General features: G+C 36.5%; 1 protein-coding gene across 5 annotated transcripts in view; it reads left to right on the plus strand.

The window, feature by feature from the left end:
- LOC130419149 (disks large homolog 4) overlaps positions 1 to 27,337 on the plus strand; it is an 81,164-nt gene that overhangs the window by 32,618 nt on the left and 21,209 nt on the right. For 3 of the 5 annotated variants that reach the window (XM_056745618.1, XM_056745617.1, XM_056745614.1), the window contains exons 2-3: positions 2,066 to 2,227; positions 7,380 to 7,436. In XM_056745618.1, coding sequence (XP_056601596.1) covers positions 2,066 to 2,227; positions 7,380 to 7,436 — 219 coding nt within the window. Of the gene's footprint in view, positions 1 to 2,065; positions 2,228 to 7,379; positions 7,437 to 19,647; positions 19,764 to 27,337 lie in introns of those variants that run through there. The other 2 variants (XM_056745615.1, XM_056745619.1) reach the window with 2 other exon arrangements.

A 27,337-nucleotide genomic window follows, 5' to 3' on the forward strand; every position in this document is an offset into this window, starting at 1 on the left:
TGTTTTGTGGATTATGTGAGGATATAACTAATCATTTAATCTTTTATTAAACTCATAACCTTCATATTGGTTCCGTCACTTATTATAAATGTTCATATTGTTCAGATGAGTCATGGTGCTGCAATATTTTCTTGACTGGCCATTTGTTTCCACTGCCATAGAATCTGCTTGAATTAAAAATAAAGCGAACAATATAATACTTTTTATTATACTTTTTTTAAAACAATATACATTGTTCTGGTTTTAAAATAGAATACTTAAAAGCTCTTATGCATTGAGCTGAATAGCCTGTTGGCAGCAGTGGTGATTTCTCTCTCAGAAATCTTCTGAATCGGGTTTTTCCTCATCCTCAGAAAATAAAATAATATTCAAGTGATGGGGTACATTTGTGGTTTTTATGATTTCCTCTGTGCACATTACTTTAAGGCGAAAATGTTTTTTTTTCTTTGTGGTTTTTCACCGCTATCATTGTTGAGAAAGTTACTCTGATAATGTAATTAATTACTAGTTACCAATTACATATTCAATAGTGTTATTAGATTAAATACCTACTGAGAGAGTTATCAATTATTATTAATTACCAGAATTTTTTTTAAGTTTTGATTTCAGATTGATTTAGTTTTATTAATATTTCGAATTAGCTTTTATTTTTAGATTTTTTGTTTTGATGTAAATGTTTGTTAAAGTTTTAGCAATTTTGGAATGCTTTTGTCATTTTATAACTTTTTTGTTAATTTGTTGTATTGCTATATAATATTAATTCATTTCTATTTTAGTTTTATTTTAGTTTTTGTTAATTATTTTAATCTTAGTTCTTTAAACTTATTTCAGTTTTTTTTTGAGGCAACATTTCAAAATTTCCTTGAGTTAAATTTCTCCCCCCAATTTTTTGGGTCAGAATTTTATTTTATTTTAATGAACAGAAAAGTTATGAAAGTTTTAATTTTAGTTAACTAATATAACCTTGCTTATTACTTACTATATCCTATACCAACCTTGATTAGTTAAGTGATTTGTGAAAAGACACGGAATTCATTCAAATAAATAATAACAAAAAACTATGAAGTACTCTTCTTAACTGACTTAACTGGATTACAAATGTGAGACAGATACATTAATGCATGCATTTTAAAGTTAGACTATGAATTTTGATGTCAATTGCTCTTAAATACACAGTATTTAGTTTGATTACATCCGAAGTAACTGTAATAAAAAAACACATAGTAATCCATTTCTTTACTTTTTAAGTGAAAAGTAATTCAATTACTGTAACTAAATGCTTAGTAACTAGTTTCACCCAAAACTGACCGCAATGCACAACTCTGTATGGCTCCTGTAGAATAGCTGCATATTTAAAACATCTTTTGTGTCAACTTTCAACCCCTCCCTCTTCAAAAAGCCCATCATATGGACACATGAGACCTTGAGCCGATCAATGCCTGAAGTGTCCTTAAATATCCTGTTTCACTTGACAACAGGCAATAACATTACAGCAAAATTTACTGTGAGCACCATTTCATGTTTGATAACTTTCCTACAGTTTTATTTTTTCTTCATTTTTGTTTCTTCATCTTCAACTTTTCTTTTATTTGTAACTGTCTCTTTCATTCTCTCTCTGTATGTACAGTATGATGTATTGCTGGCTCATTGTAATGTGATCTTGCTGACTTCACTTTATCTCCCTTTTTCTTTTTTATTCCTGAACTGAAAGCTGCATATGAGAAATGGTTCCTGTTCATTTCATAATTTATTCATAAAGTGACGAGAATCCACGTTATTGAACCTTTGTTGAGAATATGTGTTGCAGTGTTTTATTCACTATTTACTTTTTTTTATTGCTGGTAGTCTTCTGATCTTTAATTCCGGCCCTTCTGTGTGTCTGTGCCATGTTGAAAGAGATCGTCCTGAGCATTTCCATACACTGATGTTGCTTCCAGTAAATCTTCAATTGTTTGTGTTTGTAGAAATTAGGTTATTCCCTAAGAGTTTACATGATATGTATACCCATGAATGTACAAGCAAACATAATACAGAATGGCTTCTGACTTCTTTCTTCTTCTCATAGAAATATAGGTATCAAGATGAAGAGACTCCGCCCTTGGAGCATAGCCCCGCCCACCTGGCTCACAGTAAAAGTGCAGAGATGCTTCACATGAGCGATAAGAACCTGGCCGCCATGGACTCCATGCACAGTTACGCGCCCCACACACACATCTCGCCTATAAAGGTATGGACACACACACACACACACACAAACAGTGTGACACCCGGCATGTGCACTACAAACTTGCAGTCTTACACACGTCTGTACTCGGTCCGTCCATCTATCTTTCTCTTTCTTTCGACCTCTGTGTTCATTTTCATACCTGTGTATGTGTGTGTGTGTGTGTGCGCGTGTGTGAGTCATGTTGTATGTTAGTCCACAGGAGTTTTGCCCACTTCTGTGTAGGCGCCATCAGAACACATCCAAACACTCTAGACTGTTTCTTACCCCCCACTGACTCCGCACACACACACACACACACACCCCTCTATTGTGTGTAACTACTTAACACTGACACTTTATATATTTAGAATGGCAAACTAGCATACAACAATTGCCAAAATGTGGTAAAGAGCCAAAACACACAAAATGTGATGCTGTTTCCTACCATGAAATGTGTGCAACATGACCTTCTATTTATTGTCAACTCAAAGCAATGGAGATGCTCAGAGATGACAATCTGCAAATATTAGAAACTTCTGGTTCCATCGCTCCAAAGACTAACGTTTTTTTGTATGGGTTTTTGGTAAATCGCCCGAAATAAGGTCTCTGGTAAACAAAGCCTCTAAATATTTTCCAGCTTTATTCTATGACATAAAACACACCAATTATAACCCACTCGTGATGTGTCTTATAACGGCGGTTGCTAACAAGTTGCTAAAAGCGACTACTAGCTTTGGTGGGGACGTTAGACGTCATCGCGCATATACAACTTACAAATAATGCAACATGGACACACATCTCTTAAAACATAGTTGCGGATTCATTCATTCATTTAATAATGTTTGAAAGAGTAGTCGGAGGCTTGGTGGTGGTGACATTGATATCAAGCGACCTTAAGTGTAGTCTGTTTATAGCATCGTGTTAGCTTTTTACTTCTGCCGGCTTCAAAAGTAGCAAATGTTGTGTTAATTTTAAAGATTACCTTGATAGACAAAACGTGTAAACATCATAAACCTTTGTTAATCATGTAACTTATTTTTGCAACCTTCTAAAAGTCTAATGGAAAAATCCATATGGCTTCCAGTCGAGGGAACCAGCACATCGCTTATTCTGGGTTAGCCTACAAAAATACGTCATCTCTGAGCCTCTCCATTTCAACCGCCTTTTTTTTGTGTATTTAACAAAGTTTCAATTTTTTTTAACAAAATGAAAAAAATGTATATTACCTTATTTATTTGTGACATGATTACTGGACACCGATCTCTAATTACGTTTTTGGCGGATGATTTTACATAGACAGCAGCTGTTTTAGCCACCTAGTGGTGAGGTTGCGAATTGCTACCAACGGGTTCACACCACCCCTCCCTTTCGAAGCGCTACAGTGGCTGCCACAGGACTAAGGCCATGTTCACACATTCACACACATCTGTTTTACATTATAATCCTATGGAGTAAACAGTGTTTTCAAAAATCCCAGAGCGCATTTTTAAACACCAGAGCCAGCGTATTTTTCTGCAGCTCAGAGCGTCTTTTGAGTTTGAAAAAAGTTTCTGAAAAAATGCTCTACGTCAAGCAACTTTTTTTACAGCTAACCACTGACAGAGACCTGAAGTTTGCGTTACAACATGCGAGGAACATGATTGTTCGAGAAGGCCCAAGCTAAAAAAAATAGAATGGCGACCGAAATTGTCAACTTTTTCTTGTCAAGAAAAGTCAAGTGTGAACACGGCCTAAGATGTCGTCGAGTTTTCGCTTCTTTGCCCAAGAGCAAAGACTGTTGAGCAGTTTTTCCGTTTTGGACTCCTGAAGAAACAACATGGCCATGTGTATTATATTTCATTTCTGTAAGTAGATCGTTCTTAATATTAAAAAATGCTCCTAAAGGATTTAGAAAATAGAGCGCATTTTCTTAAACACCAACATACAAACACATACTGTACATGTATAATAATACTGACGATTTATCTGTTACCTCTGAAGTGTGATGCTCAGTGTAGACACATGTGTGTAGTGATGTTCATTAATTTCACTTATTAGCAGTTTATATGATACACAGTATAAAATTACCTTAGCATGAAGCTCATTTACATGCTTGTGTTCAGCTGTGTTCTGTGTGTCAAGGACGTTTGCCTGAATATGAAGGTCAGTAGGCAAACAGCTCCTCCTCCAAGCTTCTCTCTCTCTCTCTCTCTCTATGGTACCATCTGTCTTCATGTGAAACATGCCTGTGAAACACAACACATACATGCATAGACGCAGTATTCTTTTGGTTACCTTTACTGTAGTATTTTAAAAGCGAATCCACGAAATGTGATGAAAAAGTATAATCGGAAAATATTATCAATTCAATTTCAAAGTATTTGAGACTGCGGATATATATTTGGTGGATTGTCACACCTGTAAATAGGTCAAATAGAAATGCAATGAATACACTGGGTATTATAATATTCTGAATGTAATAAAAAAAAATTTCTAAATTATTTGATCATTGCATTGCATTTGAATTTTCAGATGCATACTGGTGTTATTTAGCTGTATGCTGGACACTGAAAATGGAGATGTTTGTGTATTTTGTGAAATCACGTTTCTTTCCGTCAGACGTTAAATTTGTTGATGTTATGAAAGATGGTTGTGTAGTTTGTACGTTGTGCTCTCAACATGCTGTGTTTTTTCTGTTACTCACACACCGTATGAATCATGTCATGTGTGTAATCATATGACACATTTGATCTCCTACACGCCCCCTTCTGCTGTGTCTTCTATTTTAACCAGCTCATATAACACTTCACAACCTCAACAATCCACATATGTCAAATTCATACTACTGCAAATAATACATTACTGATGAATCAATTGTTGAATCAATATTTTTAAATGGATCTTTGAATCAAATCTTTGAAATCAAATGTTGAACAGAAACAAATGTGACTCACGTTACGTTTACATAATTTTTTTATTTAGCATACGCTTTTCTGAAGTGGCTCAAAATGAGAGAGCATTTAACATCTTGTCGAACATTGAGCATCATTAACATAGCTACGATTGCAAGAATTGATTTGAAGCTAGAAATTAAATTTTAATAATAAGGTTTAGACGCTGTTCTGGTTCGTTTGGTGGTATCCATGTGTTTGTACGTAAACTGAATTTAGGAAAGACATTTGTGGAAATCCTCCATTCCTGGAGTTGTCAGTATTAGTTTGGGTCAGACATCATTGGGTTATGAGGAGCTCATGATGAGCTATGAGCTATGATCCTACAACCTCAGGCAATATAAAGCGCATGTTACCAGATCTTTTCTTGATAGCGTACTTTTGGATACCCCAGCACGTCAAACAACAGGGATGTCCGGTCCTGCCCCTGGAGAGATGCTGTCCTGTCTGTTATATTCATGTAATCCTCGGTGTGCTGTTTGGTGAGGATTGGGGCCAAACTCAGGCTTCCAAAAGCACGACTGGACACCCTGTCATTAAAGGGACAGTTCACAAAAAAAAATCTGTCATCATTTATTCACCCTCATGTGCTTCAAACCCTGTATCTGACTTTTCTTCAGTGGAACACAAAGAAGATATTTTGAGAAATGTCTCTTTGGTTTTGTGTTCAGACGTGCAAGTTAATGGGAGTCAATTTATTTTGTGACCAACATACTTCAAAATATCTTCTTTTGTGTTCTGCAGAAGAAAGTATTGTAGTAGTCAAACAGGTTTGATATGGCATTTAGGTAAAATGATTGTAATTTTTGAACTTGCCCTTAAATGTAAATGGTTTGTCATTTTGAGAGGCAACATCGCCATCTGCTGTTGAGACGCAGAACAGCGGTCAGGACCAAGAATAGATGCAGGTTGGACCAGTCTTTTGTTCCTCTCTTATGGCTGTTTTTTTCCAGACACGCACCCAAACTCCTGCTTGGTTCTGTTTTTTCCTCTAGCGGTTCTGATGTTTTGAATCGTTGGCTTGTGCACCAAACAATGCAATTTGCAATTCATTAACTCACCCTTAGATTGTTCCAAACCTGTATACATTTCCTTCTCCTTCTGAAAGGACCATATTTGGAAGAATGTCATTGAACAGATCTCACCATAGTATTTGACTCCCATAGTATTTATTTTCCCTGCTATGGCAGTAAATGGGGGATGAGATCTATTTGGTTGCTGACATTCTTCCAAATATCTTCCTTTTTTATACAGGTTTGGAACAACCTGAGGGTGAATAAATGATGACAGAATTTTCATTTTTGGTCCCTTTAAAACCTTAAAATAACCGACCCAAAAGATTGCTGCAACCATAAAAATATTGTTTTTTTAATGCAACCATTACATGTGATCGATGCAGAAACAGATCAGTACCCGCAGGTCTCATACTGCGTGAAATCTTTGCACCTCTTGTAGGTTCCTACCAATTGTTATTCTATTTTTTCATTTACCCTCTCCTGCCCAGAGCCTTTGATGAAACATATCCATCATATTTTATAAAGCTCAGAAAACACTGAGAACTTGTACATTCCCAGCATAAAGAAAAAACTACATAGGGGTGTAAATACATTGCTCTGACAATAATTTGAATGGATGATTCTTGCCCACAGGAAATAAAAAAAGGAAGTGTGTGATCTCTCTTATCTCAATTATTTCTCCTAGACATCAATAAGAATTCATTGAGAGCAAATAGAAGCTTGTGTCTGAGAAAAATAAATCTCACAAATATCTCATTGGGGTTTGCGAAGAGATGTTAACAATGTGTCAAACTGAACTCAGATTTGACTCAAACATTTCTCATCAAATTTTCTCATCAAACATTTTCTCACCCAAATCCAGATGATCTACATTCATTTACACCTCCATACTCTTATTTCCTCTGGGTGATTCAATTGATCGTCTTTCCATCTTAATCTTATTAAAAATATCGGTTTCAAACTGGATTTTTAAAACGATTAAACTGGATTTTTGGAGTAATAACGTGTGATGCATTGGGTACATCACATAATGAATTTGCTTTGAATTGTCAGAGAGCAGATGCATTGATGTATCATATTGAATTGTGATGGATCAATGTATTTTTACACAATATAAGTGACAGTATATACAGCAAAGGCTCTGTTTTGATGCTTTTTTATTCTATGGGTTTGTCGCATTCCCAATGTTAAGTTATCCGCCCTCCTCTCCTGTTTTCTTTTCCACAGCCAGTGTTGCTGTCATCTGGTCAAACCCCTCTGTATACCTCTGCTGTCTCCACACTGGTAAGAACACAGACACTCTGCTGCCCCTAGTGTCCGGGAGGTCAAACTACACCTGCTGTGTAAAAGATCATTACAATTCCTCATTGACAGCCGCATGACACAATCTGGAAATAATTTACCAAGACAATGATTGTTTTGTCATCTTTATCTGCTTCATCATGAAATGTAAATAAAATGACATTTATTAATTCTTAAAATCAAAAACGACATATAATGCTAGTCTATAGAAGTACTGTGTACCAAGCAACAGCAACCAAAGGGTGGTGCTTAACCAAAGGGTATTTCTCAAACGAAAGGACTCGTCCTGGGTAGGTCACATCATGTCTCGGCTGCCATGTCGTCAAGTGCCTTCCATGGACATTTCAAATAGAGAGAAGCTTGAAAAGGGTGCGTCCTTTGTACAGTCCCAAAAAACATTGCGAGAATCCAGTCGTCGTCTTCTTATTGTACTGTATGTTTTTAACAAAATTAAAGACGAAATTGCGGGAAACTTTTAAAATTAAATACATTAATAAAATTGATATCTGAAATCTCAAATGAATTGTTGGGTTGTTATGCACGCATTATTATGCACAAATGAAATAACAGTAGCAGGTGCTTTGTCTATGATTTTATGGTTACACATGACTTCTCTCTTTAAAGGTGTCATGAATTGACCTTGTTTATTGATTCATACTGTTGCATGATGTCTACTTATGACGTTTGTGAAGTTTTTACATTGAAAAACATCAAAATCAATAAGTAATAGGCTATTTTCTATCTGGGTTGACAAATTGACGAAATTTTCGCATGCGTTTTTACGTATTTGGCTCTCGTTTGTACGTGTCTCTGAATTGTTAAAAATGCCTCTCAAAATGCTCAATGTGCAATGGGCTTTAATGGGCGTGCCGCCACGAAGACTTGTAAGTAAACGCCCACTGCTTTGATTTGATAGCAGTTTGTATATTAACTTAGTTTGAGCCTTCTGTGAATTTGGTTAGAGACTTTGCAGTCTTTTGCATTAGGGCGAATCAGATTAGTATTATCTGGGGACCTCGTGTGGTTTTATAAAGGACTTCCCCACATCTGTATTTCATGTGACGCATTGGCACGGGATGAGTGAAGCCTGTGATTTTACTCAAATTTACTGATTTATTTCCTGGATGTGATGGCAAGGCTTTGTGTTCATTTTGTATAGTTGTATGGTGTTTAATGATATCCGTACCTGTCAGAATTTGAATATCCGTACCTGTCAGAATTTGAGCCCCGTGATTGCAATCGCAGGTCTCAAATGCCATGAGAGTTTCCATGTTAAATAAACAAACGGGATACTCCCGGTAATTAATGGATATGAACCAGCATCTGAAATAATCCCAAAACACTTCGAAACAGCCTCCATTTTTTGCAAACGGTGGATAAAAGCTTTTGCAGGAAGGTTATGCAGCGACTGTGTTGCGATCTTTAAAGGCATGTTTATTGCTTGCTCGCTCTATCTGCTTCGTGTGTGTTGTGTTACTTCAGTTCTGTCATGCGCAAACCAGTGTGTGGGGCTAGAGAAGCAGTCATTGAAATTCTTCTGTGGAGGAGGTGTTCAACCTATCTATTAAAACAGTTTTACTACGGTAAAAAAACTACTAAAACTCATAGACACTGGTACTGAAGAAAAAAAAAAACATGAGGGTAAGAAATCGGGTTATACATCAGATCAGTTACGCTACATAAAATAAACTGGTAACAAACTGAAATCGTTTTAAATGCTTTTTTATTTAATGAAGGTGAAATAGAATCCAGGTACATCTTAAAATCTTTTCAGAAGACCAGAAATATTGGTCTGTTTTTGGAAAATGTGCACTTATTTATGTACAATTTACCAAGAAAATAAATGAAATTCACAATAAAGCAAACGTTGTTTTTAGTAGAGTCAGAATCATAATATCCCCAAAATAATATCCTTAACAGTTTTTGATAAACCATTCTCCATATACTCATTAATAAATTAGCTAATATCGTTCCAAAACCTTTCTGTATAATGACAGGACCAAAATAATTGAAAGACTGGCCATGCGCTCTTACAAGACCATCTGTTGTTGAGGAGGACTGAAACCCTATAACCTTTAGGACTGCTCAAGGAAGGACGCAGCGTCACAGGGATGTGTCCTATTGCGTTAGAGAAACACCCAAGGTTCAATTGAGATGGAATCAATCCCTCTTGACACCGCTGACATAATGCGGTCCAATGTCATCCACCGTGACATCATCACGGCGATAAAACACAGCCATGGTTATTCTTTTCCTGATATGACATCATAACAGTCACGACTTATTTTAATACGCATCTGCTTCCAGTTTGCAGAGTTAATGTCAGGTTGTTTTTAAATAGTCCTCCATCACATTTCTCCACGGCATCTCTCAGGCGGATAAAGTCATCATTTTCTTTTTGCTGTCATATCCACTGCAGTAATATCAGCAGAATCATCACTGCGGTGCAGAGAATCAACTTGAAAACACACGCCCGTGCACACACACACACAGACTTTTATATTCTCTCTGCAGCTTCAGCCCATTATTTCTGACAGCACCTCGATGTGCCCAGAACAGCGTTGTTATCCCTGCTTGGTGTCTCTCAGCTGTGATGTGAATTTTCACATCAACTTGTGTTGGGTTGTGTTTGCGTGTATGTGTGCGGAATTGGAAAAAGTTTCCCCCTAAATAAAACAGCAATTTTATTTACTGTACTTTGACATTATGTATTTTCAACTGCATTTTTAATAGCGCAGTGTCCTAATGCCGCCAGTAGAGGACAGTGTTTGGTCATATAGTAGGTCATCTCGGCTCTTTGCCTGTTTCATGACTTTTGTGTGTAAAAAATGATTCACCGATGGAAGGATTCAGTAGGGTGTCAGTAATATTAGAGCTATTAAATCCCTAAGACGTTGTTGAGAAGCCCACCGGGGATACAGCTGAGATTGCAGGGGTCTTGTTTTTTTTCATGAGAAGAATCTGAGAAGAAAGATGCTTACGCAGGTGTCTGTTTCCTTTCCATAAGTGTCCATTTAATGTCGTTGGTGTCAAGGAGATACAGTTGACATTAAAGTGATCTCATTTGGGATTTATCTTTCCTATGGACACGCACACATTAAACAGGAGGTTGAGACAGTGAGATTCTGGTCTCCATAGCAACATGGCTGCTGCTGCTGCTGATATTAACAGCTTTAAGAAGTGCCGAGGAGGCAAGTGAACGAGTGAAGTGCTTTCCTTCGTGCTCTCGATTTCCATTTCTAAAGGACAGGCTGTAGGATGAGAGGTAGTGACATGAGAAGAAAAGACGCACGAACACACACACACACATGATAGATGGATAAACAGATAAAAAATCCACTGTTCTTTACCGAATGATACTGAATGATTATGTCACAACCACATTTATCTATATATCTATGACTGCTCCAGTTGTTGTGTCCGCCATCTTTGAACAGTCAAGAGTTTGGATGCTGTCATTTTAAACATCTTTTTATTGTTTTGTTAGCCAACGCATTCATCTTGTATTGTCTTGGTTTAGCAATTATAATGACTTTATTTAACTTTCTGGCTGAAAACAACGTTTTGTAATGTTGGCATTATTCACTTGCCACAGACGTTTATTTTCAACAAGATCCCTGATCATTTTATTCCTGTCTTAACATTTCATGGGCACATTTCGGGGTGAATCATTATGTAATCCTAATGCAGAGAAAAATATGTTTGGTTATTTCATAGAAAACAGTAAAAGGGAGTGCGAGATGTTATTGCTTCGCTGAACAGTTAAGGAACAGATGCATCACTAGAAGTCTGAGACTTGGGCTCTAATTGGGCATTGCTTTGCTTTGAGCATTTGCATATATGTATAGACTGAATGGTACAGAAACGCCTTTGCACGGATTCCGTATACTGTATATGTGCTTCAAGGGAGAAGCCTTGAGTTATGTAATAAATGAATTATCGTGGTGTTTTCAAACGTAGAAGAGTGTAAATAAAGCGCTGAGATAATGAAAATCCAGAAATGGATTGAAGAAGAGAGATGTTAAAGCGCCGCAGGGAGACAGATGGGGAACGCAGCGGGAAAATGATGTTAGATGAGATGAGCTGCGGGAATGAGTGAAGGATGGAGGTGAGACTCAAATGAGTTCACAAGGGATGAAAGAGTTAATAATGCATATTATTTAAGCCCCTCACACTTCAGACCTGAATTATAGTTTAGCTATTTATACAAAGGATTATTGGTGTTGAGGGGTGAAGAACACACACACTCATCAAAAGAATATATTTTAAAGAATTTTGGTAACCAAACAACATTGGCTTTCGTTTTATAATCACAAAACCACGGCACCATTTCTCAAAATATCTTCTTTTGTGTTCCACAAATGAAATAAAACACCTATAAACTGCAAACTAAAAGTATGTCACCAAGAGATTGCCCAGGTGGTAAACGCTTCAGTCTGGACGTCAGTGTGCCAGTGTGTATGTATGTGCCAGCAGGTCCATCTGTGTGACAGTGGGGCATCCCATAATGCCTGCATGGGCATCACCAGCACTTTAGGATATACAGTAGTGCTGGAAGAAAGAGAGAGAGAGAGAGAGAGAGTAGTGCCTCTTTACCTTCATGTACTGTATTAATGGGTAATGCTAAATAAATGACCATTTTATGAGCAAACTACAGTTAATTAAAATGTCAACATTGTTACATTACACGGTAGATTGGAATCTGGTTTCTGATTGGTCCTTAGATTAAATTTATAAAATAAAAATTTAAATATGATATTATCACCTTCATGGAAGGTTTAAATTGGTTACAGATAAACAACTAAATATTTCAAATCAATATTTTGTGTCTTATTATGTATTCAGTCAGCATGTAGCTCAGTTATATCAAAATAAAACTTGGTGGTTCATTGCTGTTCGATTGAAACCTTGTATCTCCGTTTTTCATGATTTTTTTGTCACCCTTCATATTTGTGGGTTTTTCTAATATTTTACTAATTAAAAATATTTAAAAAGCTTTTAAACTTTGACAATATGATATTTAATTATATCAGATATGCAGTGTTTTGTAAAGTAGCAGTTTTGTAGATACAAACTTTCGGTCGGGCAGCGACATTACAGTACCAAATAACAAAAATGATGTAATAATATGTTTGTCTTACAAAACTCACCACAGTCAGGGTGTTGTTGTGGGGTTATTAAGCCTATTAATATAAATGAGGGCGTTTACATATCAAAAATCTGCTTAAAAGAGATACCTGTTTATACTTGTTTACATGCATATCAATAAACCAGCAACACAGAAATGCCGTTTACATTAAAGTTTGAGACTTGCCAGGTTTATTGCGTGCAGTGACGTCGCCATTGATAGTCATTCTTACAATTAAAAATGCTGCGGGAAATCAATCAGAAACTGTATTTTTATATCTCTTCTCATATCCGCAGTACTTGTATGCAACAATACGTCTTCATTTATTTTTTTGCCTTAAAAATTCAAATTTGCTATTTGTACTTACAACCACATAAGCTTTTAAACCCAGCACGTATATTGTGCCTCACTTTCCGTACTGCAGACATGAACGATAACTCAAGTTGTGCAGCTTCTGTGATGTTACCTGAGTTGTGATTGTCCTCTGGTGGATGATAAAACCACAGACGTACAACGAAGAGACCTGAGTAACTCAATTATCATCAAACTAAGGAAACGCATGAAGAGTTTGGTTCCAAAATGAAGTTTGAAGTAAAAATCAAGTTTTTTTTATTGTGCATTCCAAATAATATCAACCCTAATGCAGTTTTTTTTATTCAGGCAATATTAATAAGTCAAAAAATACAGCTAACTTTCTTATTTTTTTCAACCAACACCACACATCAAAATACTTGAGCAAGTGCATTGCAATGCCTTAAAAGGGTCATATGACACGACTAAAACAAATATTATGGTTTGTTTTAGATGTAATTCAATGTGTTTACACGATTTAAGGTTCAAAAACGTTGTATTTTCCACATACAGTGCATGTTTGTATCTCCACCTTGCACCGCATCACTTAAACACGCAGATCTTTTACAAAGCTCATGGCTCTGAAAAGCGAGGTGTGCTATGATTGGCCAGTTAACCAGTGCGTAGTGATTGGTGGAATACTGCAAGCGTGTGATGGAAATGTAACGCCTCTTACCATATTTGGAACATCAGGTTCAAAAGCAATTGTTCTGACAGGTACATCCACCTTACTTGCGTATACATTTGGATGATTTAAGTCCGATCATACCACGAACTGATGTAGATTTGTGGGGGTGTGGTTAAACAAGGTGTTTCAGGCAGGTCTGGGTGAACTATCGCTTTTAGATAGAATCCATCTTTTGTTCCCACACTTAAATGTTTGCAATTTTACGTGTCTAATACATGCAAAGGCAACTTATAAGACACCAATGACAAAACAAGTATTCGCGCCATATGACCCCTTTAATGACCCAGTATCTGATCGTCTGTAGGGACAGCGTCTTCAGGACTGACTGCCTAAACCTTACATGTGTGTTTGTATATGGTTTGATTTGCTTTTTTCACCTAAAAATCTCCTGTTGTGTGTGTGAGTGTGCGAGAATGCCGTGTCTGTTCAAAGGTTCGGTACTAATGAATGTTTAAAGTTGTCCCTGCAGCTCTGAGGTAATTACTGCACAGACTTTTGCTGAGACAAATGGTCTGGGGATCCAATGTGAGAGAGTGGATGAGAGAGAGAGTGGATAAGAGCGAGTGAGAGAGAGTGGGTGGGTAGCGTAGATGAAAATGCAGGCAGAGAGAAGCATTGAGAAAACAATGTGGGGGAGGGAGAGAAACGCAGAGACCCCGTGTTTTATTTAATTTAGGCGAGTCTGTCAACTTGGAGTGTGCTACGTAATACCCGTGTGTGCACCCTGGAAAACACTATTGTGTGCTCATCCAGCTCAAATCATCCTAACTACAAGCCTGACATTCTGTTTTAATAATGCAAACACACACAATACTGAACTTGTCGAGCTGTTTTTTTTACCTATGCCAGCGGTTAAAGTGATATTTCTCTCAAAAAGGAAAATTCTGCCATCGTTTACTCACCCTCCTGCCATTTCAGATCTGTATGACTTTCTTTTTTCTTTGGAACACATTAGAAGATATTTTGAAGAAAGTTGGCACCCATTCACTTGCATGGGTTTTGTGTCCATACGATTGAAGCAAATGGGGGCCGCCGCTGTTCAGGTACCGACATTCTTCAAAATATCTTCTTTTGTGTTCTTCGGAAGAACGAAAGTCATACAGGTTTAAAATGACACGAAGGTGAGTAAATGATGACAGAATTTTCATTTTTTTGTGTGAACGTCACCATCATTGTGCACATTACAAACCGTTGTGCTTTCCACAGAGAGAGCTATAGAGATGACTGCGTTGTTCTGCTGATCCACAAAGCTGCTTTAAGCTCGAACTCTTTTAACAATATTTATGTACAAGGGAATGCAGTTAAGAGCAGGTCATTATTGTAGGCCTAATTTCCCACAGGACGATCCTGTACAATGCCGAGCTGAACGTGATAATTCTCCTGGAAAGCTTCACGTATCCACTTGTCAAGTCGTGACGTAAAGAAAACTTTTCCACTAAGTGAAGCTACTATTTGAACAGATGTTTATGAGCACGGTTTATTTTGATTACACGTTAAAGCTTAACTTTCATAAACTCACTGTCCAGTCTCCAGGGTCATGCCATCAATATTTTAATTAATTGTAGAAAAATCAAACGCTCTCTGGCCATCTGGGACTTCATTATGGGGATAAAGGTTAGAATTGTGGCTTTTTAGGATTTGGAATCAATTTATTGTCATTACACACATACAAGTACAGTGTAACGAACTTTAACAACACACAATGAGTGTATATTAGCATTTTTGTTATATGGTTCCTGTAGTGTCTATGGCCCACCCCCTCGTTTCCCCGTCTTTCTTCCCGTTTGTGTTTCATTCCCCACACCTAGTACCCCTAGTTAGTTTTCCCCATTTAATGCTGGTTCGTTCCTTTGATGTTATTTCAATGTCTCTGTTTACCTAATGGTTTAGTTTGCCCTGTTCCTGCGTTGCCAGTTCTTGTAGAAGTGAACCTTTATTCAAGTTTTTTTTTTTAATGTTTTTCCCCCTCGTGGGTTTTTTGTGTGAAATAAAAGTATTTTTGTTGCAACTGCGGTCTGCATCTGGGTTCGCTGTCAGTATCATGACAACCACCAAGATGCATATCCAAAAATATAATAATACACTCCTAGAAGAGATTGAACCTTTAGCGTTAGAAAAATTACTTTAAAGTTCAAATGTGAGCTTGTAATAATCGAAAAGGTTCAAAGTTGAACTTATAAGTTCTATAAGTATCCCCTATATGGACTATTTTCTGCTGTTTTGTTGTTACTGTTATTGTCATTCTTATAATATATTTTATTTTCATAGTTTAATGCTACATTAGTTTACATTTACATAAGTTATAAATGGCCTAAAGATTCATATAAAAACATTTTGAGAGTACGACACCACCATCTAAAACAATAAATATTTAATTTACCCATGAAAAAAACAGAGAAAAACATTTCCAATCGTTTTCACTTATATCAAACATCTAAAATGACATAGAATTATGATTTCCAGAGCCAGTGATACGTTTAAGTAAACTCGGAATGCTTCTTCACACATACTACTTGGAAATAACATCGAAAACTGTGCTCATAGTCGGACATAGAGTGAGATTAGCCCGGAACGAACCGATGTAGACGTTCAGAAACTGTAAAGTATTTGACAGGGATGCTGTGAGGTCTGAAGGGGGATATTTCAACTGGACTCGAATGATGATTTGCGTTCAAGTGTATCTCGCGCCCGTGGCACAGCTCAAGACACTTACAAACTCTGGTGCGCGATTGAAGGAACTCAGAGGAAGTGCTTGAATACCTATGTTAAGGTAAGACTTAACAAATTTACTATGACCTTTCTGAAAACATGAAATAAAACAAATGAAATGTAACTTTAAAGTTAAGATGTGGTTACAATACTTTAAAATACAGACTGAAGCTCTGTTAGTTATTGTAGTCTTCATGGCGACACAACGAACATACAGTAATATAATTCTGTTTATTTAGGTAAACTATGTGTTGATTTAGTGACTATTTAAGCCTAATTTATTCAGTCCAGTAGGTACAAGAACTAAACTTAATAACATATTAACATGTTAATACATTCTGTGTCGGTCAGCTGCGTTAAGTCATCAGTAGTCTTATGTTTTAAAGGGATACCCCAAAAACTTATGATTCTGAACATGTATACATTTGTTTGTTTTGCTGAACACACAGGAAGATATTTGGAAGAATGTCAGATCTCACCCCCCATTTACTGCCATAGTAGGAAAATAAAAACCATGGGAGTCAGTAGGCGATGAGATCTGACATTCTTCCAAATATCTTCAGCAGAACAAAGAAATGTATACGAGTTTGAAACAAAGAGAGGGAAAGTTAATGATGACAGAATTTTCAGAAATCTCTTTACTTGTGAACATTACTCTTAATTGAGATTATTTATATGACAAAACTGAATATTAAACTGAAACCAATCTGTTGATTTCTTGTTCTTATTTACTGTAAAGCTTTTAATCATTCAATGTGTTTTCTGTCGAATGTGTGGTTTTCCAGATGTGTCTCTCAACTCTCATGTTGCCATTAATGTGGAACCCACAACCTGTACAAAGAGTCCAGAGACTTTCCATTTATGCCTAACCACAAAGAACACACTAAAGGTAATGTTTGATCTAAATCGATAAATGCATAATCTGTAAATAATATTTTTTATTGAGATATTTTATTTATTTATTATGGGCTGAAGGAATACTGAGTTCTGCAGATAACACAAATGAGTTTCAGTGATCAGTGGTGTTCTGTTTCCACAGTTCTGTCCACTCATAAAGCCCACTTTACGGTATGTAAACATCAAGTCCACGATGGTGAACTTTTGTAGAGATCTGAGTAAAGTGGTGAGCTATTCTGTATTAGTATAAAGGTATACATGAAGCTTTTTCATTTATTAGGCCATCATAGCATATTATTTATATTCAGGTTTTTTGCCTCTCTCTATTCAGTATTTTTGGTCTGTTTTAAGGGGATTCATTTATTATAGTTTCTTGAAACGATGATGCTGAAACACCAAAATATTTTTTGGACAATGCACAATAATAGCAATATGAACATGAATGAAGGATCCTTATCATTACCTCAGACTGTGGTATCTTGATGTTTACTGATGACATATCCCTCTGCTGTGATCTACGGTGTCATTAAGCTGTAAAATTACAGAGTTGAAGATGTTAAAGTTAATTGTTTTGTATTATTGTTAATCTTGTTTTCTTTCTGTCAGGTGTAAGTGAAGCCTACATTAGTGCAGTGTGGCAGCTGATGGGCAAAAGTTAATATTCAATGTTTTTTAATGTATTTTTTTGTGTTGTATTTGTAGTACTTATTATTGCACTTTTTCAAACACAGACCGTGATCGTGAAGCTGTCTCTCCACAGTACTGAACGATCATTCAGGTGGGATTTACACAGCTCTGCACTCCACACATCAGTTTGAGGACTGTTTCTCTGTATATGGCGGATGTTAGGAAGACTGTAACTGACTGACCAAGTCACCATTCACTTACATACAAAAACACTAGTCAAAAAACATTTGTTTTATCTCCTGCTCGGCTAAGGAAGGATATTCAGAGGGTTTGGAATATGATGGTGAGTAAATGATCACAGATCAGTACAGATATTACAGATTAAAATGGGCAGTTTTGTTTGTTTAAATAAATGCATATATACTGTATATCTTTATTTTTGTTATAATTTTGCTTTATTTTTAGTTTATATATCTTTGTTAAAGTTTTACACATCACAATCCGATGTTTATTAAAATTTATTGTAATTTTGTGTTTTTGTCATTAAATATTTAATGGAGAATCATGGTTTTGTGTCCGTGTTATGAAATGTTGTGATAGTACAATGTGTAATATAATAATAAAAACAATATTTTTAATAATAATACTACTGACATGGTGACTAGTAAGGGGTTCCAATAGGAACCTTCTTAAATGCACCTTTAGAGGGTTCCAATTGGGAAAAAAAGAACCTTTAAAGGGATAGTTCATTCATAATTTCACAAATTCATAAATTTCATACCCATGCTATTTGGAAGAATGTTAGTCATTTCAGTTCCGGAACATCATTGACTACCTTAGTAAGAAGAATTAAATGGTAGTCAAAGGTGCTCTATGTTTTCATAAATTCTTCAAAATACCTTATTTGGTGTTCAACAGAAAAACACATTTTTTTCCTTACTATGGTAGAGGATGATAATTGCTTACATTCTTCCAAATATCTTTCTGTGTTCTGTTCGTTGGAACAAATACATTTATACAGGTTTAAAACAACCTGAGGGTTAGTAAATGATGACAGATTTTTCATTTTTGGATGAACTATCCCTTTAAGGTTCCCCCAGATGCAATCTCCAGGAACCTCCAAAGGTTCATTTTTGAGCCTTTTCCTTTTAAGAGTGTTCCAACATTTTTTTGGCGTGTGACATTTTCCCACATTTCGTCAACCTCAGTTTCGTCAGATAGTGTGATAAGATGCGCATCTCTCTCTCTTTCTCGCTGTGTGAAGTGTGTGTGTTTTATTTATTGAGCACAAGCTCCCTCTCCTCCGCTCCTCTGATGAAGGGAAGCATCGTTGAGCTCGTCATTTCTATACGGTAGCTGAGCTGACACGTTTCTTTTGAGCAGAATCTTTTTGCAGCAAAGTTGTTGAACGAGAAGACAAAAATCGTTTCTACTTGATTCAATCATGTTATATCTCTGGACTATAAACACTCAGCTCTGTCTGTGAAGCGCACGTCATCTTGTGTAGCTGTGTGTGCGAAGTGGATTTCGTTCGCGTTTTGTTGGTAACGCGCGCGTAAAATGGACATCTTTGCATCTCGCTCCGTGCCACCAGCGCTGCGTCATCAGAACCGCACGTCAAAAACTTTTGAAGACCTCTGCCTTCTGTTCCGACTCATCGCGCTCCGTCTGGGCTGTTATTAAGCGCGAGTACGCGCTGCGTGAACGCCCCTTTGGAGTCTGTGGCCACCGCGCAGAAGCGCGTCTCTTCCTCGAGCGCGCGCTGCTCGTTTGGAACGGCACCCGTCGAACACTCGCCGGCGATCGGCGCACCGGCAGGATGTTCGTGTCCGTGTGGTACGCCAAAAAAATGGGCCGACGTTTCATCAACAACGTCCGGAAAGCTAAAAATCAACGCCATCGTATCGTGGTAGGAATTGACATCTTTTCTTGTGTTTTTGTTTGGCAGACCGTTCATCTCTATTCAAAACATCAAGAAGGAAAATGTTCAAGATGTAACATAATAATGAATAATGATATCAATGATATGTTCTTACTTTTGGATATTTATTATTTATACTCTTGTATTGTATTGTTTTAATGTCTTACTGCTGTACAGGTCAAATATATCACAGGACTTTAAGATCCAAAATAATATGCATTTAAATCCTAATGATGTCCAACACAGGCATTCTGTTCTAGAATAACTCATAATAGTCCTATTGGGAACTGTTCTTTAGTTTTATAGTCGAGTTATGTTGTTAAATTCCCTCTATGATCCTTAAGACTGGCTCTAAATATAACAGCAAATTCAAAACGACTGCTTTAGAGATTGGTGACTTTGACAGGGGTGTGTTGAATTTGATGTCATATACAGTATAAAGTAGACTTGCCTTTAATTAGATTTTTGGGTATCGTTTAGCAACAGACAGATGGTAGAACTTAGTGTGTCAGAAGTTGCAAAAGGTGCAAAGTTAAAATTAGGGTGACTGTGTGAAATGCTTCTGTCAAACCCGAAGCTTGAATAATAGATGATGTGATTTATGAAACTGAGATGTTAACATATAAAAATGAGGCACCTGGTTGGACTTGGGTATATTAGAAGTAAGTTTGGCAACTTTCATTTTGATTACAGGAAGTCTATATCAGAATCGATTGTTAATTGAAAAATCAGGAATTCATTACGTTTTATATGTAAAAAATGTGCATATATAAAAATAGGATGTTACAAGTTTAGATCCATCCATTGCTATATCATCTAATTATTTGAATGAAAAAATTATGTGTTACCTCAAATTGTTACTGTAAGGTTGTTTTAAATGATCTTAATAAATGTTAATTGATGTTTGCAAACAGATAAATTCAGGTTGTACCTCGGTTGAAGAACAGAAAGAGGGGACGAGTGATCAGACATCATCATTCAAACACAACCTGTAGTGTTTTTTCAAAGGAGGCCAAAGAGAGAGAGAAACACAATAACATATAACCGATTCCGTGTGTGTGTTTCTGCCCGCGAGTGTGTGAGTTTGAGTGGGTGGATGCGCTCTCTGAGCTCTTTGGCTTACATCATGAATTGTGGGTGTCGTTTCTATCCGATTGTGTTTCATTTGTAAGACACAGTCAGTCAGAGAGACGCTTTAAGGAGTGAGGATTCACAGTTACGTCTCAACATTCACACACAAGTTAAAAGGCCTTGTGCTCCAAATGTGTCGAACTGCAATTCAATGCATCACGTGTTACCATTGACATGCATGTAGCTTTTGTGCCTCTACAAGCTTTCCTTATCGATATTGGATGTTAATGTGCGTGAGACGTCTTGTTGACATTCAATTTTGCTCAGCTTTTCTAACTTGGCTATGTTTATAAATGGACCTAAAGAAAAAATACACTGTGGACATTTTTATTATATACGTGTTAGATTGAATGGGTGCTATAAAACACACCATTATGTTTACTTTAATTGGTTTTGGGATTACAGTTGTAAGCAGTGATGAAAGCACAGTTTGTGCAGGTTTTGCATGAATGTTTTTATGGTTACACAGAGAGTTGCTGCTTCTGTTGTTAAGTGTTGTTGGTGTTTGTGTGAATTGTGGATTTCATTCTGTTTTCTCCCACACACGGGCAAGGCCATGGGATTTATATAAGTTTAGATGTTTTTTGTATGCATGTCTGCGTGTGCCCTCAGGTTTACAAGGGTTTCTAGTTTTAACTTCCTAAACAAGCTTGTCATTCTGAAACCAGCAAATAATGGTGCAAAAGCAAAGAGCCGTAACTTCACGCTCTCTGATTTATCAATCTGTGTGGTGCGTTTCCCGAACAACGAAATAACTCAATGGTTAACAACCATAGTACGATGCATCGTTGGGGAAATTAAGGATGTAGTAACGACTGTTTCCTGAAACCGTAACTCTGTCGGAGATCAATCTAGTTAATGACGCCACACAGGTGGTGATGTTCAGATCGATTTAATGTCAAATTCTTGCTGTCAATAACACACATTGCATTTAATGTCCCAATGAAATTAAAAATGACAATTCTTATTGTTTCATTAAATATTGTAGCGTTTATAGTAAATAGTTTATTAAAGTGGGTCATTTTCTTTTTAAAATTCTGGTACTCTCATAATCTTTGGTTATAATCTGAAAATGCACTTCCGCACTAAAATTACGACCAATCTCAAATGACGTAAATTCGACGGCATGGGCGGAGCATCTGTTAACTCCTCCCCTTCAACTGTCAGTCTGCTGTTAGTTTCATTTCAAAATGCAACAGCTGTTTTTATACATCCAATCAATTCGCAGTAAAAAACGCAAGCCACGCCCACTCATTTTCTCTTTTTAAATTCATTTTCTCTCGGAATTCGGAAGTAAAAACGATCGCAACTTCCAGTTCACAGGGACTTTAAGGACTACTTTTGCTATCCTATTTTTGTTATATGTTGTTTTATTTGACTCCCCAGGGTCCTAGAGCATGCAAAAACAGCGCTTTATATTCTTGACGAACTAAAAGATGTCAAATTGAATTTGTGTATATATATTGAAAAACGCATATGGAATGCACTGGATGCTGCTCGCTTACTTTGATCAAAAGGTTGATGCATGGTCATAATAATAAGGAACGACGCTTTTCACCACAGCTCTAGACCTGTAATTCCAACCACGCAATTTTGCGATGCTGCCTGCGAGTGATCGTTGGATTTATGGTGATATAATAAAATCAAATGTTAAAATAAATGTTATATTTTTTGACAACTTGGTGATACAGTCCCCAAATTTAGGCATCAGGGCAGTTGACGTTTGCCATTTTGGGATGAGAGAAGGTAATTTCCATGGCAACCAGCCACCGCATCTCTCCCTCGCTGGGAAAAGTAGAATGTTCTTTTACAGAAGGTGACGATTGATGGCGCAGATTAAAAAAAAAGAACGAGATGAGTGAGTGGGTGGGTGGGTGGAAGTGTTGATACATGGAAAAGAAAACCAAATGCGTGCGTGAGAAAGATGAACATTGTTGAGATGCTTAGTATGACATTTATTGATTGTTTTCATAATAAACGCTGTAATTTTGAGCACTCTCACACATAAAAATGCTATAAAAGGTTATTTGCAGTGATGCCATAGAAGAAACATTTTTGGTTCCCCAAAGAACCCTTTAGTGAAAGGTTCATTGAAAGAATGATTTCCTTCTCCCCCTTTCGGGTATCATAAAGGTACTGGGGAAGTCAACGGTTCTTTACGATTCTTTTAAAACAGAACAATTTAAAGTTACAATTTTCTCATAATTTAAAGTATAGTTCAAGTTCAGTCAAGCTTTTTAATAAAAGGACTGAACCTCATTGAAGACATTCTTAGACGCCAATATTTCTATATATAATTTACATTACACCATATAATTTTCAAAATCAAAACAGTATCTGGATAAAAAGCTGTAGTGATAGCTAAAAACATAAATAATTGATTTTAAAAAGATGTGACAGTGATACTGACAAAAACAGCTAATTATTTTGGCCACTTAAACTTGTTTGCTAATGCTCTTATGAGCTTTATTAAGCATTAAGGTAAAACAAATTCTTCTGTCATTGTTTTGAATTTTCACAATTTAATTCCGTTTAAAGATCATTAAACAATCTTCGTTGTGTTCCGCCGAAGAAATAATACATACTGTATAGTGAGTAAACAATGACAGAATTGTAATTTCTTTCCAAACTGTTCCTTCAAGATCTTAGCGTTACTAATTTGAGTTATTTACTCTCCAGCATTGGCTCGCCTTAAGCTGTCTTTCATTTTTCTCTTTACAAAAATCATCTTCAGTTTCTTCTCTCCTCTTTTTGGCTCCTATCATGTCTGCTTTTCTCTCCCTCATTTCACTGGTATCTCCTTCTCCTCCCTCCGGTCTTCAGATCCCTCTAAGGGGTCTCGCCAATGCATGCTAAATAAAATCTGAGGGTCAGCAATATTTGTGATTGAGCGTGTGTGTATGGCCTATTTGTGTATGCATACTTTGTAGTCAGCATCATAGCGGACCTTATTTATTTTCTTTAAGCTTGTTCCTGGTGTTGTGACGTCACTAACACTAAGCCCAAACCAATTATTTTTGACATTGACCAGTACAGTTTGTGCACGCATGCTCGCTCTCACATACAACCCACACACACCAGCCAACATCATCTCTGGCTGTATCGCTGTATATTATGTAATGACTCTTAGGTAGGGATGTAATAATATTATTGATATCGTGTTATCGCAATAGCAAAATTGTCTTAATATTATCGTGGTCACATGACAGTATGAAACGATAGGTCTTCCGGGCCTGACATAGAGAATATTAGAAAAAAGAATTGATGTTAGGTCCATCTGGAGCAATTATTTTCTTTTTTAGGTCATTTGATCCATCTTATACTATAGACCATTTCATCGGACATGCCCGCCCCTGACCCCCAGTTAACTTCCGTTTTGTGTATGGCTTGTGTCTAATAATATAATAATTTATATTTTATTTAATCTAGTTAATAATAATTAATATTATCATTTTATTGTATAATAATTACATGAAATACAAGATTTTTTAAATTTTGTTGTATTTTCCTTTTTATACATTTTTTTTTGAATGGGCCTTGAAGTTTTGACCCATTTAAAAAAACTGTATGGTACATTGACATCTAGCGGTTGAGTTTGGTATCGCAGTCTAAATTCAAAATATTGGAGAGACAAGTTTAGCCAAGCAACGATTCTTCTCGGTTTCTTTTGGTTGTTATATATTGTTTGTCTATGTGTCTAGTAAGTTGGGGTCCAAAAAGTGTGCATGCGGAGTAACATTTGTTTATGTTATTAAGATGAAACCATCTATAACTCATAGGCTACCTCTAAGCAACAGTTATGCATAGAGGACAAAGAAAAGAGGATGCTGCTTATGGCACGTTTCCAAGTCATCATCCGTCATTAAAAATTATAGTTTTGATTTTAGTTTTATTAATATTTAGTTAGTGTTTTGCTAGATGCTAGACACTGCTTCCGCATTTGTCCATGACACTGCTGTCATGCGCTTTCTACATCAGTAAAGGTAACAAAGGGGAACGCGGATATGACGCCATTGACAAGCAACTGCACAGCCCCGTGTCACTGTGGCGATATTCTCACGATTTACAAGTGGTTAGAAATTTTTGAGATATTGTTAAGACACAGCTGTACAAAATATGTAACACTAGCTAAGTGGTTTTGGGAAATTTTACTGCAAAATTGTACAAGCTGCACCTTTAACTTTTATTTAAAGTTTTAGCAATTTTGGTATATGCTTTTGTCATTTTATAATTTATTGGTTTATTTTAATGCTGCTGTATATGATTTATTCATTTTTTATGTTTTTGTTCAGTATAAATTTACTGCTTTAAACTTACTTTAGTTTATTTTTGTGGCAACTTTACAATCTTCCTGGTTAAGTTTTTCCAATAATTTGTAGGTGAATATTTGATTTGATTTCAATGAACAGGAACGTTTTCTAAGTTTTAATTTTAGTAAAATAACCTTGGCGTGATGCATCTGATTTGCGACTGACCTTATTGCAAATGCTTTTGTAGGTGTTCCCTCTTCACATGCAAACTTTTTGGGAAGAGTTAGTAAATCACCCACAGTAACGTCCACTCTCATCTGCACTTTTTGGAAATTGCACTCTTGCGCCATTTTGCCTTGTTTAGTAAATCTGTCCCTTAATGTGAGTTGTGGCCCTTAATCTCCCATCACGTTCCTTTCGATGCTCGTAACAATCTTATTTTATACATTTATGTGCATCTGTACCTATTGCCCTAGACCTTTTCTGATTTAAATGAGATTATGTTTCTTGATTTCTGAACTCATAAAATGAAGCATCTCAATCTGTGAGATATCTGCAGATGGGCTGTTATATACGCCATTAGCATCAGTGCTCCGTGACGTGAGGAGACACACTTGAGTGTAGGAGTACCCTGTCACCATATAAACCTATTCATCAACACCGAGAAAAAGAACCTTTCAGAAGATTCAGATTTTATTATTTGCTAACATTAAACCAAAATATAAATATGACTAAACTAAAAAATGTCAGTAACTTCAAATCTTGTTGGTTTTAGCGTCTTCTCTCTAGTTCATATGATATTTTGTGTTGAGACATCGAAGAACCAAAGGTGTGACATCTTTATGAGAGAATTTTCACTTTTGGTTGAACCGTTTCTTTAAAAGCCGGGCGATACTGATGTGAAACCAATACGCTGCTGAGAGCCTGGAGAAAGCAGTCACGCGAAACAAATTTGAGATTACACAACTCTTGGCTTTTAAATGGTTTGGCGTACAGTTGACTCGATTGAATTGGTCTAGAAAATGGTTTTGTGTACAGCCCAGAACAGCTTGAAGTTATTTGTGTTGAAACTTTCTGAAATCTGTATCAGTTACACTTCATTAACTTTAATTCTCTGCTGTGATAGGCGGGGACGTTGTTTGGTAAAAGTTTTCAAATGATCCTTATAAAAGCAGTTCATTATGTGGAAAATAACTGCAAAGGGATACATGTTTTATGGAGGCTCGTATTTTTTTTATTTATAACAGTTCACAGTGCATATTTTAATGCACATTGTTTCTAAGCAGCTTGACAAATGAAAATGATCTTTTGAACTCGTGCAGCCAAATTTAACTATTTCATGCATTTCAATCCGCCTAATCTCCCTAATACAAAATCATATCTGTTACATTTCTCATCATTTTGACTTTTATCTCAAGCATATTCAGGCTTTCATTCATTCCAACTTTTCAAACAGGAAGTTGGAAAATCATAACTTTCGAGTTGAATGTCACGGCAAAACATACATTAACGACGAAAAGGATTCAGGTTCAATAACTTCAGTCTTGATACAAATGTGCATTACAACACGACCAATCGAAGATGTCATGTCTCGTGTCTTAATGTTTCAAGACACACAGAAACCACACACACACACAGAGAGAGAGAGAGAGAGAGAGAGAGAGAGAGACAGTAACTGCAATCTTTTCTTCTGTTTGCTTTTTTACATTTAGCACGGTGACATGCATTACATCATCATTACTTCATGTGTCTCCAGTGATGTGCTCACTTTCTTCTATAGATATAAATATTCCCGTCGTTCTTTTCTTTTGTGACAGAGAGAAATTAGAGGTTTAACAAGCTGTCTGGGTAACAGAAGAGAGATGAAGAGAGGGAGAGAGAGAGAAAGCAGGAGAACTGGACAGATGTTCTCTTATAATGAGAACACAAATATGAGGAGAAGACAGCTGTGCAGTTCACCTCCCACAGACATTTCAATCTTCACAACACAACATCATCATTTACCTTGACTATACCTTGTCTTTAACACCACTTCCGTAACATCAGGGGTTCGTGATGGCTTTCAAAGCATTGCTCACATAAGATGAAAGTGACAGTTTTCCTTATGATTCAAGTGATATATAACAAGAACTGATTGCGTGAGGTTGTGTTTGGGTATGTGAGGTTTAGTTACTGTGTGTG

Source organism: Triplophysa dalaica, chromosome 4, assembly GCF_015846415.1.
Source record: "Triplophysa dalaica isolate WHDGS20190420 chromosome 4, ASM1584641v1, whole genome shotgun sequence".
Classification (NCBI taxonomy): Eukaryota; Metazoa; Chordata; class Actinopteri; order Cypriniformes; family Nemacheilidae; genus Triplophysa; species Triplophysa dalaica.